The 17,812-nt window shown below is 36.3% G+C and overlaps 1 protein-coding gene across 1 annotated transcript in view; it reads right to left on the bottom strand.

The window, feature by feature from the left end:
- The window catches only part of LOC145256476 (uncharacterized), a 61,057-nt gene extending 50,417 nt beyond the window's left edge, over positions 1 to 10,640 (bottom strand). Inside the window, exon 1 of the mRNA XM_080115418.1 lies at positions 10,019 to 10,640. Coding sequence (XP_079971544.1) covers positions 10,019 to 10,168 — 150 coding nt within the window. The 5' untranslated portion in view covers positions 10,169 to 10,640. The remainder of the gene's footprint in view (positions 1 to 10,018) is intronic.
- Between the last annotated feature and the right edge of the window lie 7,172 nt (positions 10,641 to 17,812).

Genomic DNA, 17,812 nt, shown 5'->3' with positions numbered 1-17,812 from the left:
GAGAATTACTTGTATCCTTCTTCAGACGGGTAATTCTTTTAATTCTAATTTACTTCATCATTTTTGGTACTTAAGTATCAAAAATGATGTGCATATGCACTAATTGAACCGTGCTGAAATAACATTTAGAAAGCCGTTCTTAACATGGGGAAAGGAGGGTGTTTTGTAACTATTCTGTACTTTCACCTAAGAATTTAATAATAAAAAAATGGTGGTGCTTAAGCACTTATTGTACCGTGCTGAAAGATCATTTAGAAAGCCGTTTTTAACATGGGGAAAGGGGGTTGTTTTGTAAATATTCTGTACTTTCACCTAACAATTTAAAAAAGATATCGTAAAACTTTGATTTACCTTGCAATACCTTTTAAAATTAGCGCGATTCAATAACTCCACAACTCCACAAGCACCCATTTTTTTTTCTTTTCTTTTTTAAGAAAGAAACGATGTTTGTGTTTAAGGGTGCGATTGAAAAACAATAAATCAGAGAATACTATTCTCATCTTGTTTATCATATTCGCAACATTTCGGCCAATATAACCTCCGACCTTCTTCGGGTGCATTTTTTTTTTTTTAATTGGAAACCTTACCGAACCCAAAAACCTATCATAAATTTCGAACTGAAGACTTTATTTACTCCACAAAGAAAGATTGTTTTCATTCCGTCAGCCATGACCAAGTAGAAATGTTAATTGTGTTATTTTTAATTATTATCGCCTATAGTAAGAATTGAACGCCCCCCCCCCCGAAGATTCTCACTTAGAACTGATTCTTAACGAACGCTCGTAATCGTTAAGCCATGGGTCCCCGAGGACAATCTCACACCGCAAATTAAATAAAGGATTAACTACAAGATTCAGTTCAGGTTCTCCGCCTTTGCCGTTAAGGTTTCCAGATTCGGAAAAAAAAAAAAAAAAAGTATTTGACAAAGACAGATCACATATCGGTAGAAACGTTGTGAATAAACAACCAAGATAATCCGAATAATACAAATTATGATTCTTATTCGGAAACAAAAAAAAAGTCATATTCCAAAAATTACGTAAACGAATATATATTTATTTTTACACATACAAAATATTTTTTCAAAGACTTTGGTACTCATGCAGAGTGATCCGTGCTGAAATAATAACGATATTGTTTAAAAAGCCATTCTTAACATGGGGAGGGTGTTTTGTATCTATTCTGTACTTTAACCTTACAATTGAATAAAAAAAACATAAAACTTTAATTAAACGTGGAAATACGATTAAAAAAATAGCGCGGATCACTCTCTGCATTAGCACCAAGATTTTTAACGATTTTAATAGCAAATTGTATCCATTACACGGCTGATTTTCATCTCGATAGTTCGGATAGAGTTGTCTCCTCCTTATTTATACATAATGGCGGATCATAAATAACGCCTTGCTTCGTAATAAAATTTGAAAACTACTTGATCAATGTACGTACTTTTTGGAATATGATATCTACGTTCCGAGAGGAGTACGTACATTATTAAAGATTTGTATTTTCTGTTTGTTTTTATCTTTTCAATTAAATCGAATTCTAAATAACCAAATAATTATATTTTAAGTTCCCCCCCCTCCTTTTTTCCTTAATAAAATGAGGGTGGAGGGTGGTTTATTATGGAGATTCGTTTCTTTTAGTTTCCATTCTTATAAATTGTAGTGGGAACAAGAAAGCCCGATAGATTATTCGGAAACTACTATTTCAGGACCTTTTCTATTTGGGGTTTCCAGGAAGACCCATTTCATGGTACTAGACTTGTTTTTAAAATATCAGAATTTTTTTTTTTCTTTTTTAACACACCCAAATACCAGATATCCGCGAATCAACACCATTTTAAATAATCAGTTATTTATTTCTTTTTTTTTTTTAATCTCTTTTCGTGTTTAACAAAAGAGGAAGTTTCCGTGTTCAAGCCCGTCAACAAAATTTGTGCGTCTCGCATCTACGTAACTTTTATAAATACATATTAATTTATATTTTTATATATCAACCTAATATTACAACCGAAAATTTAAAATTAGATTAAATCGAACACTCCAAAAGAAAATCTTCATTTAAAGAGAAGGGTACTTATGCAGAATACGGACCGTGTCGAAATAATGTTATTTAGAAACCAATCGGGAATGGGATTTTATTTATTTTTGGTGCTTATGCTACCGCGCTATTTTTTAAAACAGTATTTTCAAGTTAAATTCAAGTTTCATAATATATTTTTTCTATTAAAAATCATAAATAAAAAAATAGCACGGTCCGTATTCTGCACAAATATTAAGAAAAACATGTAAATATACTTTTCATTATTTTTCTCTAAACTCCCACTCCGAAATACAATTAATATTTAATGTGAAGGTGCTTCTACAGAATTTGAACCGAACCAAACTGGCCCTGTGCTGAACTAAACCTTAAACTTGGTTTAGGGTAAGAATTAAAAAATAAAAATAAAAAAAAAACACTTCGGTTCGGATTCTGTAGAACCAATATTAATACTAATGACTGTAATAATAGCAAACCTTCAAAAGTTAAATAATGAAGAAGAAAAAAAATCACCCCAACCTGAGCATCCAGTATTTGGACAAGGATTAAAGTGTAGAATCTGTTCTGTCTTGGTCAGTGAAAGAAATCCTTCTGGACTGGAGCAACTACCATTATTATTAACTAGCAGTTCAGCCCGGCTTTGCTCGGACCATATGTACTGTTCATATATATATATATATATATATATATATATATATATATATATATATATACACACACATATTAAAAGGTTTGACTCATGTTCAGGTAACCTACATCTAAAATTTCAAGTGTTTAGGCCCAAAATTGGCGGAGGAGTTCGGTAGAGTCTGCAAAGGTCAACTCTTTCAACTCTGACCTCTTGCCAGCTAAATTTTCGGCCAAAAACCGATTAAAAAGCTTGCCCTATGTCTGAATACACTTTATGTAAAATTTCAAATGTTTAAACCAAAAATTGGCAGAGAGGTCAAATTTTTTTTTTTTTTTTACCTTAATTTGACCCCTTAACATCTGTTTTGGGCTCAAATCAAGTTAAAAAGTTTGATCCATGTCCAAGGAACCTACATCTAAAATTTCAAGTGTTTATACCCAAAATTGGCGGAGTAGTTTGGTAGAGTTTTCAAAGGTCAAATCGTTGAACTTTGGCCCCCTTGACAGCCAGATTTCTGGCCGAAAACCCATTAAAAAAGATTTCCCCAAATCTCACCACCCCTTATGTCAAATCTAGAGTCTGTAGACTGATAATTGACAGAGTAATTTGGTAGGGAAATGTACAGACACACAGACAATTTCACTTTCATAGATATAGATATAATGCATTTTTGAGAGGCACCTAGATTTTCCTTAATTTGGGGGAGCTGAATTTTCCTTGCATTGAAAACCTACCAACAAAGTATAGAGTGTAGTATCTGTTTTGATATTACACTTCACCTTTCTGGCCTCATATATATATATATTTTTTTGTTTTTTTTTTATTACATTTTCACCCCAAACAAGGCACATTGCCACTTTGGTGTAGGGGGCTACTATCAGGGGAAACATCTACTGGGGTACTATGTAGGGATTAGGGCAGCGAGATGTTGGTTCACGTTGCACTTGAACTTATGCATGTCAGTACAGTTGGGGAAGCAGTGACCCGGAATGGAATTCCAAAGTCTAGCAGTTCTGGGGAAGAAACTACTGGAGTAGAAGGATCTTTTACATCTAGGGATCTCTACAGTGTGGGGGTGGGATTTTGCAGCTTGTCGGGTCTGTCGAGGGTGTTCACGTCGTGGGGGCACAAGTGCTTGCAGTTCTTCAGAGCATTCACCATTATAGTACTTGTAGAACAGGCAGAGGGATGCAACGTTTCGACGATGGGACAGAGGCTGAATTTTCCTTGCATTGAAAACCTACCAACAAAGTATAGAGTGTAGTATCTGTTTTCACCTTTCTGGCCTCATATATTGGTGAATGAGCATTAAATAATAGTTGTTTAGTTTTTGTTATGATTTGATTGAGGTTGAACCCTCATCAGCTGGCTCATTAACACTGATTTTACAAAATTAACTAATCAAAAGGTATTCAAATTATTTTTATTTTTGGTCAATGTGCGCTAGAGTACCAACTTAAGATCTAACATCAAAAAGTTGGTGTATTCGGCTCTGTGTTAAACGAATACCACATTTAAAATTGTCGCCAAATGACATTAAGACCTTTACTATCTAATTTTCCGTATTGTTTTCACTAGTTGCCATGTTTGTTTTAGCACGGGCGCATTGAATTTTTACTTAGTTGGTACTCTAGCGCACATTGACCAAATTTCGGTATCTTTTTTACGACCCGCCTCAGCGTAGTATAAACACCCCCAACCACCCCATGTTAAGAACGGCTTTCAGAATAAACACCTCCCAACTTCCCCATGTTAAGAACGGTTTTCGGAATAAAAACCGCCCAACTTCCCCATGTTAACGACTTTTCAGGGTGTGGAGTGTTTATTCTGAAAGCTGTTCTTAACATTTGGGGGGAGGGTATTTATAATATGCTGGGGCACGTCGTAAAAATTTACCTAAATTTCTTCTTTTTCTATTTAACCCATAGTTGAGACCCTAACAGGTACTACCACTCTGGATCAAAGTGGACCTGGGAGCAATGACAATTAAGGGGTGGCTCCACACTCCCCAAAGCACGCAAGCTGGGGCCTCATCATCGGATATAGTTTCAGGTCATATCAAGGATCAGTTCTTTTAGGGATGCGGGGAATGATCTTTGGTCAGTACACACAGACTTAGGGTTAGTGGCAAGATTAACGGGTTTTTTCCGCCTAAAAAACACTGAATTGGAGATGGAAGTGACTATAAAATTACTCTTTTCTCAGAAAATAATTGCTAAACTACTTTTTTTTTTTAGTTTTTTATCTAAGAGGAAAGTGTAGTATCTGTTAGTGTTCACTGTTCTGATGCGACAGATCATCTTTAAGGAATCCTTTTAGACTGAGGCAAATAATTTTTGACTTAATTCAGAGTTGCCTCCCATTTTTTTTGGAGGAGCTGGATTTTCCTCGCATAAAAAAACAAAAAAAAAAAAAAAACCCGACTTTGTGCCTCTCACCACGTGTGAAGGCAATTGGCAATTAAAGACACGCTTATTGTTTCCATGGTTAGAAAAGGGGGGGGGTCATTAAAAAAGAAAATAGTAAAAAGATATTTTTCAGGAGAAGGAAAGGTGAAATTAAAAATATATATATATATATATATATATATATATATATATTTAAATAAGGGAGTAGTCACCAACAATGTGTATTTTTTAACATTATTTTATTATTCCGTGTCTTGGTTTTTCATTGAGAATTTATGTTTGGATCATTGTAATAATGTTTTTAAGTCATTGAAATCGTTTACGCGCGTTTCAGACAATTATTACAATGATCCAAACATAAATTCTCAATGAAAAACCAAGACACGGAATGATAAAATAATGTTAAAAAATACACATTGTTGGTGACTACTCCCTTATTTAAATATACATCTTTCTTTCGTTGGAATTTATTAACCCATTTTATATATATATATATATATATATATATATATATATATATATATATATATATATACCTCCAAGCACAGCACTTTCAAAGTATTCATACATTAATTGAAACATTGCTCTTTTAGACCTCTCATCTAATATATATATATTTACTCTAATAACTATTAAATACCTACAGACACTAGTGTTTCATCCTTTCGGGAATCTTCAGTGTAGGGTGTCACGATTAACACTGGTCGATAGATTCGAACCCGGCAACAGAAGCCAACTCTGGCTTCATTAGCAAGGATCTAGTCCATTCGGCCACCGTTAACCGCGAGAAATATTGTTGAATTTTAAACATTTATTTTTAAATGTTTTGTAACTTCTATCAGAGTGATCTAATCATTATACGATGATCTACGTATAAAAGCTAAATTGACCGACTTTATTTCAACTGAAAGTGATGAACGATAAGAAACGAGTTTCTTACAGGAGCTGACATAATATTTACTATAATATATATTTTGTCGGATTTTGGCGCGGTTTGCTTGATCTGTGTTGGTTAATAGGAATTCTTGTGTGCATGGCGTTTGCTCAGTTGGTAGAGTGCTTGACTTGCATGCAGGAGGCTCGGGTTTCGAATCCTGAGTTCGGATGTGTCTAACTGATGAGCTCAAATGAGGGCGAAACTCTAGTCTTTGACTGTCATGGCTCTTGTGGTCTGCGACGTTGTTTGGCTATGGAATTTATTATATATATATATATATATACATCCCAGGAGATCTACCCTCCCAGGCTTTGCCTTCCCTCTTTGAGAAGGGGGTTAATTTATTGCTAATCGCCTGAGATGTCCTTACAGAGGAATACCGACGGGGTTACCCAGGAACTGTTTGCAGGTCAAAGTGTCCCTTCTCGATCCCATCTTCCAACCCTGGTGTCACAGTTCTTGCGATTAGAGAGAACTAAATGATCCACCCTTTCACTGTTGAGATACTTAAGATGGCGGAAGATTTTCTACTTGGTTTATTCCCTCGAACTGCTACACTTTGAAATCCCTTCCCAGTTTCCTGCTTCTGACTGTACTAATCTGCAGAAATTTAAATGTAATGTGAACAGACATCTCGCTGCTCAGCTCCCCAATTTCCCCCACTCTATATCTGTGCCTAAATCAAAACGCGGATTCCATGAACAAAGCTTCTTTCTTAGAACTGCACGCCTGTGGAACTCTGTTCCGTCTGCCTGCTTCCCTCCGGACTACAACTTGGATGTGTTCAAGTCTAACGTTAACAAATTCCTAATGAACCGCCCCCTTAAGTAAACACTTCATCAAATCTCCACACTAACGTAATGTACTTGCAATAACCCTTATCCCTGAGTGGCTTCCGGGCCTTGATAAGTGGTGATCACTGTGTAAAAAAAAAAAAAAAAAAAAAAAGTAGTAGTTCCTTATGTCCAATTGGCAATATGCCTTGTTTGGGATTGAAAACATGTAATTTTCTAAGTTCAAAATGGCGTAATGTAAGCAAATAAGGTAATTACAGCTCCACTTCCAATTTCGGGATTTTTTTAATCATGTCCAAACACATTTTATTTCATTGTGGTGTTTTGATAGTTGCTATTTCTTCTGATGAGTTAAGGGCAAAATAGATTCACTGATTGATATAATTAAGTGATTGATTTTGTGCTACGAAACAGATACTGTCAAGAAGTGTAAATGTCAACTGAATTAAAGGAATAAATTGTAAGATGGTCAACATCATTAAATTTGGAATATAACTTTTGTCATTTATTCATTATATGCTCTGTAATTACATTGAGCTTCTTAAATAAGGAATAGTATATATAAAAAGGAAATATAAGTGAATAAAAAATATTTGCGCAGAAATATATATAGATATAGATAGATAGAGAGAGAGAATACATGACAAAAAGTTATATTCCAAAATTCATGATGTTGACCATCTTATAATTTATTCCTTTATTCCAAATTGTATAAGTCAACTGAATTAAAGGAATAAATTATAAGATGGTCAACATCATGAATTTTGGAATATAACTTTTTGTCATTTATTCTTTATATTGCTCTGTAATTACATTGAACTTCTTAAATAAGGACTGATATATATTATAAGAAAATATATTTCTCCAGAAAAAAAAAAAAAAAAAAAATATATATATATATATATATATTAAATGAATGATTTTGCACTACGAAACAGGTGCTGTGAAGAATTACACATGTCAACTTACTTAAAGGAATAAACAGTAAGATGGTCAACATCTTGAAATTTGGAATATAGACTTTTTTCCTCTCTCTCTCTCTCTATATATATATAGAGAGAGAAGGGGGGAGATAAAGAATAAAAGGACATAAAACTATAGCGCGGATCACTCTCTGCAACTAGCACCAAATAGGCTAAGTATTTCGAATCCCTATTTAGCTTACACCCCTAATTGATGTAATCTCCCTATTGAATAGAATTTTCGGGTTTGTATTGTTGTACACATAGATTCGAAAAAGTTGTCAAAAAACAAATATATAACAAATAAATGTTATCAAAGGCAAGATAAGTTACTTTTCTACCAAACTGGATATATTTTTCGTGTTTTTATTCAATGTAACATGTTTATTCAGCTCGAAAAACATACAGTGTTTACCGATGTATTGGAACATTCAAGATAGCGCCTCCTCACTCCCTCTTTAACACGGTAAGTTTGGAAAAAGGTGTTATAAATAAAAAAAACTGGATAAAATACTGTTAAAAACTCGCTCAATATATGTTACCGTGACATAGGTTGACATATATTCGGCTGGTTTTTAATAGTATGTTGTCTAGTTTTTTTATTTATAACACCTTTTTCAAAACTTACCGTGTTAAAGACGGAGTGAGGCGCCATCTTGAATTTTCCAATACATCGGTAAACACTGTATGTTTTTCGAGCTGAATAAACATGTTACATTGAATAAAAATATGAAAAATATATCCAGTTTGGTAGAAAAGTAACTTATCTTGCCTTTGATAACATTTATTTGTTATATATTTGTTTTCTGACAACTTTTTCGAATCTAATACAAACCCGAATTTTTATATTGTTGTACTTTTATTCATTATCTTTTAAGCTCCACCTCAAGTGTTGATCTTTGCATTATCCCGATAAGTTTCCTTTTAAAAAAAATTTCGCTAATTCTTTTTGGCTGCCCCCCCCCCCCCATACATACAGACGTAAACATAAAGCAGACCTGAACGAGAATCACCCCCCTTAATATTAGTGTTCAATCAATCAATAATGACCCATTGAAAAAATTGCAAGAAACCAAAAGCCATTCTTAACATGGGGAGGTTGGAGAGTGTTTATTTCGAAAGCCGTTCTGGGGGGGGGGGGTGATCTCGTTCAGGTCCGCCAAACATTGTAAGGAGTTCTTACTTAGCATAGAAGTAAAAGGATAGTTGTCGGTGATGGCGGATGAACCCGGAACATGATACAAGTTTAATAATAATAGGGTTAAATTTAAGATTAGTCCCCCGATGTTTACTAAGGTTTTGCTCGTAGCTGTCACCTGCAAAATGAAATTAGTTTTTGGGGATTTTTTTTTTTTTTCAAATTGTTAAAAATTTAAAAAAACAAAACAAAAAAAAAAACAAGTTTCATTTTGCAGCAGACAGCTACGAGCAAAACCTTAGTAAACATCGGGGGATTAATTTAGATGTATATATTGGTTTTTGTGATAGGTTTTAAATAATTCAATTATTTTTACCTAAATGCGAGTTGGGAATAGTTTTCCCTTTTACCAATTTGGTACCCCCAAACGGGGAGCGGCAGCGGCATGTATATTGTTTTTAAAATACAATTATCCACTGACGCGTGTTCCGTCGTCCACGACTCATCAGAGTGGCTGAATCTACCTATTTATATATATACTAGCATGGCCCATGCTAAGCATGGGTGATCGGCGTTGCCCGGGTGTTTGGAGGTGTATACTGAGCAAAAAAATATATGGTCAATATTTTTAACTTTCACCCCTATTATGACCCCTGAAAATTTGTTGTTTTGGGCTCAAATCAAGTTATTAAGTTAGATCCATGTCCAAGGAACCTATATCTAAACTTTCAATTGTTTATACCGAAAATTGGCCGAGGAGTTTGGTAGAGTTCTCAAAGGTAAAATCGTTGAACTTTGACCCCTTAACAGCCAAAATTCTGTCCGAAAACCGATCACATAGATTTTCCCAAATCTTAGTATCCTGTATATCAAATTTCGAGTCTGTAGACTGAAAATTAATAGTTATTGCGAAGGAAAATGTACACAGACACACAGACATATTCACTTATATATATATATATGAGAGAGAGAAATAGAAACATATATATATATATATATATATATATATATATATATATACATATACATATATATATAGTACACACATAAACAAATTAAAAAAAATGTTTTTTGTTTGTTTTTTTTTTATAAATTTTCTACTCACTCCAATGTCCTCCAAATCGATAAGAGCCGACGGATTTGTGGCATCGCGGCTTTTTTCCAGTAGCCTGTTCTTCCATTCGTGCCAAAGAGACGGTTCGGCATGGAACCTTTTGAATAAAAGAAGTTCGAACCCATGGAATATATGTGCCATGGTTTGGGTTGGTGGTTAGAACCTTAGGAGCTGGCATGAGCCCTGGGGGGACGTCCACGTCCGTACTCTTTCACTGGTTTTTGTTTTGTTTCCTTTTTGCATAAACACACTCCTGAGCGATCCTGATGGATGGATGGAGAGAGGCAAGGCGAACACGTATTATGTATATATAAATATACATGTATATATACTTATGTACGTGTGTGTGTGTGTGTGTATGAATCGCTTTCGTCCGAGGGGTTAAAGAAACGGGGGGTACCTTCCCGGTCCAACCACCCCGGATCCTTTGGTCCCTTTCAAACGCGACACCTGACCATTGTTGACCGCTGTCTGGTGCCTAAGGTTTTCGAGGGTCTTCGGGTTTCGTCTGCGACGCGGAATCGGAGAACAATGCCAAGTAGCGAGCCACCATCTTGTCAAGCGGCCGCCATAACTGCGCGGTTATCTGCCCTTGAATGGCGCGTCACTCTCCGCGCACGGGTGAAAAGAAGGAAGAAAAAGCCGCAAACAGAGAATACCCGCACTTTATAATAAGCACCCCCTCTCCTCCCTACCCCTCCGCTCTCTCTTCCTTTATCAATGGCACGTGCACCTTACCATCATTTTTAATTGTACATTTATTGTGTGTATGTGTTTGTTATATGTTGCATATATTATTATTAATTTAATCGTAATTATTTCTTATTGATTTTTTCAATTACTTGCTGCTTTAATTTTATTGTTCTTTTAATTGCGTATTATTGGTATAGAACTCTACCTGAAAGGATATTGATTTCCTTGTATATGCAAAATCTGGCATCTTGATTCGGCTTTGTTCCGATTTCGAGAATCTGATTTTCAAGTTTTATATATATATATATATATATATATATATATATATATATATATATATATATATATATATATATATATATATATACTGCGCACTCGGACACACACACGCACACACACATAAATACACACAAATTCACATATATATCGCTGCAGGTAGAATGTAAATTATGATATTTACGCGCGGGCGCACGCACACACACACACAAATGCATGAGACACTTTAGAAATAATTGGGATGAATCGACTATTTCTTGTCTGTCTTCAGTAACTTCCTTCTATAATTATTTCTTCTCTCTCTCTCTCTCTCTCTCTCTCTCTCTCTCTCTCTCTCTCTGCATCAGATTTGTTGTTGTTCGCAATATATATATATATATATATATATATATATATATATATATATATGTGTGTATGTATGTATGGATACTTTCAAGAAGCGTATACATTAGTTCGATCTTCCATCGATACGGTCGGTTTCTCAGAAGCACTGGAAACACAGCCCTCAGACCTAAAGATACCAAATGTAACCGATTCTCCGATCGATGTATGTATTGATAGTGTGAGCCTTTATGATATTTCCAAGATCAAACTAATGTATCGAATCAATCGAAATTATATAATTAAATATATATATATATATATATATATATATATATATAAATATATATATATATATGAAAATTATTGTGTATGCTTAAATAATATTAAAAATAAAAAATAAAAGAACAAAATAAAAACAAACAAAATTTATGAGTGTGAAGGGAATGAAAACTGATTGCGTGTGCGTGATAGTTCTCTTAAAACACTAAATTTTACTATTATATATATATATATATATATATATATATATATATATATATATATATATATATACATATATACATATATATTTGATTACTTAAATTGATATACGAAGATATAATTTTATGCGTAAATTTTTCAGTATTTACTTCAACAGTGCTCAATACGTAGGTAGAGCTAGGTAGTAAGTTATGAAAATGTATATAGCAATTAAACTACACAGAATATTCCGCATTTTTTCTTGTGAGAATTTGTCAAGCCTGATGAATTCTCACGAGAATGAAACGCGGAATATTCTGTGTAGCTTAATTGTCATATATATTTTCATAACTTACTACTATATATATATATATATATATATATATATATATATATATATATATATATAATCACGTTGACACACCGGTTCTTGCATGATCACATAGGTTAAGCAACAATTAGCTTAACTAGTGCCAGATGGGTGACCATTTGGGAAGGCTAGCCACATAGGCAAGAGGATGTGCACTAACTATAAGTCCCAGTAGCTACACTTTTCGTCTAGTGATAGACCCTTCAAAATACAACCAGATACTGACTGGTCACTGCAAATTATCACTCTGATGCCCAGAGTGCACTAAACATGCATAGCCACAAGTTTGTGTGACAATGCCTTTAACAAATTGGCTGGTCGTTCTTCTCTCAGCTGCAGGACGGGTATGAGGACAGATCTTGAACAACTGAGTTACTCTCAAAATCAACAGACAAGCAATAATTAATGAAAACTTGCCTTGACAGAGTACAAAATAGACTTCGTGGCTTAGTGGGGGATGCCCTTTTCTCTACCCTGCAACCTCTCTCCCACAGAAGAGACTTTGCGAGCATGTCCTTGTTTTATCGTTATTTCCATGGCAGATGCTCGTCTGAACTCCAATCTCTGGTCCCCCCTCGCCAATCTTTCACGAAAAACACCCATCTAGCTGAATCCACTGTGAAAAATTTCCCCCACTCTATATCTGTGCCTAAATCAAAATGCGGATTCCATGAACAAAGCTTCTTTCTTAGAACTGCACGCCTGTGGAACTCTGTTCCGTCTGCCTGCTTCCCTCTGGACTACAACTTGGATGTTTTCAAGTCCAATGTTAACAAATTCCTAATGAACCGCCCTCTTAAGTAAACACTTCATCAAATCTCCTCACTAACGTAATGTACTTGCAATAACCCTTATCCCTGAGTGGTTTCCAGGCCTTGATAAGTGGTGATCACTATGTAAAAAAAAAAATTAAAAAAAAACTTCGGAGATCATTTTCTTATAAACAAAAATAATTACTTGCACAAGACAGTTCCATGCAAGAAAAGGTTTTCAGCCAGATCATCCAGTAGTATCTGAGAAAATTTGAAACTGACAGACAAACAAACAGACAAACAAACAGACAAACAAACAGACAAGCAAAGGAAAATATAATGCAGATATGGCGGATGATTTTTAATTTTGTTTTTTGATTTTTGTAACGTATTTAACTGGTTTTGCAAACTCTTTTTTTTTTTCCCTGATTCAATCAAGTTAGCCAGAACTCAATTGCTGACCCAACGGGTCATATTTTTTTCTATTTTGGCATATGAGTTAGTACTTACCAAAGTTTAAAAGCCAATTACTTGCACAAGACAATTCATGCAAGAAAAGTTAAACTATTTTGAGTTACCAAGTATCAAGGCCAGGAAGCCACTTGAGGATAAGGGTTAATGAGTGTACAGTAGTCAATGGGATGATATGGTAGTAATCGTTAGTAGTGGAAATTTGGTAAATTGGATTACTTAACGAGAACGGCTCGCCATGAACTTGTTTACATTGGACTTGAAGACGACCAAATTGTAGTCAGTTGGAAAGCAGTAAAACAGAACAGTGTTTCACAGGTGTGCAGTTCTAAGAAAGAAGCTTTGTTCATGGAATCCACATTCAGGTTTAGGCACAGATAAAGAGTGGCGGAAATTATTGATAGTAGTTTCAACTAGACGAGTGTTTTCAAGTAAGTTTAGCGAGAGGGGGGGCATAGATTGGAGCTGAAATGAGCACTTGCTTTGAGGGGATACAAGTGTTTGGAGTTTGTCGGAGTACTTTCCATTAAAATGCTTGTAAAAAAGTCACGTGGATGCAACATTTTGTCGATTGGACAGAAGTTGGAGTTTGGTTGAGAGTGCGGCACTGTTTAAATGAGAGTCTTCTGGAGGTTGAGGGTTCAATCCTTACCACAGGTGATGATAACTAAGCATAAAAATTAACACTTCTATCCGTTCATGATTAAAGGTGATCCTTGATGTTTGACTATTGGTATAAGGCATATTTCATCCTTGAAATGAAAGGGCGGTAAAGTCATTTTATAATTGTTACGTTGTAAATGTTGAAAGGAATAACAAGAAGATTCCGAAACAGTGAAATGAATAATATATTAACAGAAAAACAGAAAAGTTGAGTGGAAACTCCGCTCAATTGAAATACAATTAATGTTACAACTCTCTCCCTCTGAGTCTTGGGTCCAGACTGACTAGAAAGCAGAACTTGCTTACCGGAAATGACGTCAGGAATAGTCTATCGCCAAAATCTAAAAGCCAATTACCAGTACAAGCCTATTCATGCAAGAAAATTTAAACGATTTTGAGCCCCTCTGTATTTAAGTAAACAGATTATTTTCTGGGTGTCGAACCTTCTAACTGAAAACAAATAGCTTTCTTGGGGATTTCAAAGCTAATTTTCGAATTCTTCAAATTCACACTGTGGGAATATGTATCTTCTATCGTTGCTATCGTTAATAGGTGAGGGACTTGTGTGAGCCTTTTCAAGTCTCACACAAAAACATTTCAAGCTATATTACTTGTCATATACATACGCACACACAAACATACGCGCCCACGTCTACACACATACATATATTCACGTTTGCGTACATACACTCACATTCACGTGTATATACACACACGCTAACATACACACATGTACTCACACATGCGCACACGAACGCACACATGGACGACGTCACTTCCGCTTTCTAAGGAAATACACACATGCGCAAAAGACCACCGGAAACGAGTATAAAAGAGAGAGCAACAAGCGGCTCCTCCTTTTAGGCCCAGCTTTCGAGCTGGTCGGTCTTCGGACTGACCGCGGGAGTCACGGCCACTTACTACTATGTATGGGGCACGAGCTAACAGACTGTACGTACACCTTCTCACTCTTTCTCTCTCTATCTACTACTGGTCCCTGAGAACACCTTCGCGTAGCTGACTACTAACTGATGTCAACTCTCTATCCTCTTCTTTGTCTACACGCTGGACTATCATTCCAATTTCCACTACAACACTCATTTCTCTTCCCATGCGCGAACAAACGATAGTGACCCGAACTTGAGATGAACACACAATTCCTTTTCTTTCTACAACACCAGTCCCGCAACGAACATTGGTTACACACGTGCGGACATGAACACATGTTATATCTAAAACATTCTTTCAACAGTATATAAATGATGTTTATCTTATCCATCAATTGAGTCTTTGTTTCCTTCAATTCCATTTGTTTCATTATTTTCTTGTAGCGAGCTAGGGTATTATATCCTGGTCCGCAACAGACTTCATTGCACCTCGTCTATCCATCCACATCTGTCCGGCAGATCTATCTGCATCTGCCCAAGATGGTTGATTTATGTCCAAGTTCTTTGGCTTACTCGCAAGTTTGACATCCGCTTGACAATTCTCTGTGACTCCTCCCCTCTATCAGCGGTCCGGACCTACCTAGCACCCTACATATAAAAGTTACCTTGTCTGTCTGTGTGCAGAATGGTCTCTGCCAAACTACTCTGTCAATTTTTAGTTTATAGACTTGAAAATTGATATCTAAGAGATTCGGACCTATGAATGGTTTTGGTATAAATGTTGAAAGGAATAATGAGAAGACTCGGAAACAGTGAAATGAATAATATATAAACAGATATACAGACAAGAATGATAGTTGAGTGGGAACTCTTCTCAATTGAAGGACAAGTAATGTTACAACTCTCTCCCTCTTACTTAATTACTGCTAATATTAACAAATAAATTGGGTGCTTATTTAGATCTTTTTTTTTTAAATGCAGAAAAAGTCATAGATGTTATATTTCAAAAATGATGTAAATTGATCAAATTTTTATTTTTTAACTAAGAAAATCAAAATTTATGATTTTTAGCAATTCAAATACTAAATGTATTCGTTATAAGGCTGAATTTGATCTTAATCCTTTGAATTGAGTTGTCTCCCGCTTATTTATGCTGGATCAAACACATGGCCGACCAAAATTAACTATGTATCGCTAGTAATAAAATTCGATTTTATTACTAAAAAGAAAAAAAATTACTTGATCATTTCACATGATTCTTGGAATATAACATCTTTTTTTCATGACAAGTATGTACATCATAAAGATTTTTCCGTATTTTTTTTTTTATATAATTTGTTGTGGTGTAAACGTTGAAAGGAATAACGAGAAAACTCAGAAACAGTGAAATGAATAATATATTAACAGGAATACAGACAAGAACTCCACTCAACATCTTGGTCACTGCCCACCCGGCCCTCTGGGGCCACAGGCAGATGCTGCAAGCAAAGACTAGCTATGACTAGCAAAGACCATATGTGGGGGTAACCCCACATATCTGAACTTGGTCAAGGTAGGGATCACCCTACGACCACAGTTACTATCCGGCTCCCATTTCCCACCTCTCGGGAGCTGGATCCCCCTTTCCCTCCCCCCCTCCCTCTCTCTCCACATTAAAAAACGGCCTTGTGCCTAATTTGCTCAGTGGGGAAGCAAATAAATACAGAGATCAAAGTGTAGTATCCGACAGATGCTGCAAAGCTAAGACTAGCAAAGACCAGCTATGACTAGCAAAGACCATATGTGGGGCTAACCCCACATATCTAAACTTGGTCACTGAAGGGGCAACCCTTCATACCAACAGTTTCTAATCCAGCTCCCATTTCCCACCTCTCGGGAGCTGGTGCCCCCCTTCCCTCCCCCCTTCCCTCCATCTCCACATTAAAAAACGGCCTTGTGCCTAATTTGCTACGTGGGGAAGCAAATCAATAAACACTGCCCACCCGGCCCTCAGTGGCCACGGGCGACAAAATCAAAGTGTAGTATCTATTCCGACAGATGCTGCAAGCTATGACTAGCAAAGACCAGATGTGGGGGCAACCCCACATGCCTGACCTTTAACCAGCTCCCATTTCCCACCTCTCGGGAGCTGGTCCCCTTTTTCCCTTCCCCCTCCCTTTACTCCTCACATTAAAAATCGGCCTTGTGCCTAATTTGCTCGGTGGGGGAGCAAATAAATACCCAGATGCTGCAAGCTATGACTAGCAAAGACCATATGTGGGGGTTACCCCACATATCTGAACTTGGTCACTGAAGGGGCAACCCTTCATACCAACAGTTACTAATCCAGCTCCCATTTCCCACCTCTCGGGAGCTGGTGCCCCCCTTCCCTCCATCTCCACATTAAAAAACGGCCTTGTGTCTAATTTGCTACGTGGGGAAGCAAATAAATACAAAAACCCCACATATCTAAACCTGGTCACTGAAGGGGCAACCCTTCATACCAACAGTTTCTAATCCAGTTCCCATTTCCCACCTTTCGGGAGCTGGTACCCCCTTTCCCTCCCCCCTTCCCTCCATCTCCACATTAAAAAACGGCCTTGTGCCTAATTTGCTACGTGGGGAAGCAAATAAATACAACAAGATCAAAGTGTAGTATCTGTTCCGGCAGATGCTGCAAGCAAAGACTAGCTATGACTAGCAAAGACCATATGTTGGGGTAACACCACATATTTGAACTTGGTCAATGTAGGGATCACCCTATGACCACAGTTACTATCCCGCTCCCATTTCCCACCTCTCGGGAGCTGGATCCCCCTTCCCCTCCCCCTCCCTCACTCTCCACATTAAAAAACGGCCTTGTGTCTAATTTGCTCAGTGGGGAAGCAAATAAACAAACACTCAACTACTT

This window comes from Euprymna scolopes, chromosome 32 (assembly GCF_053919585.1).
Source record: "Euprymna scolopes isolate OS-2025 chromosome 32, ASM5391958v1, whole genome shotgun sequence".
NCBI classification, from domain to species: domain Eukaryota; kingdom Metazoa; phylum Mollusca; class Cephalopoda; order Sepiida; family Sepiolidae; genus Euprymna; species Euprymna scolopes.
Note: the sequence above shows the minus strand (reverse complement) of the source record. Positions and strands in the feature narration are given on the sequence as shown.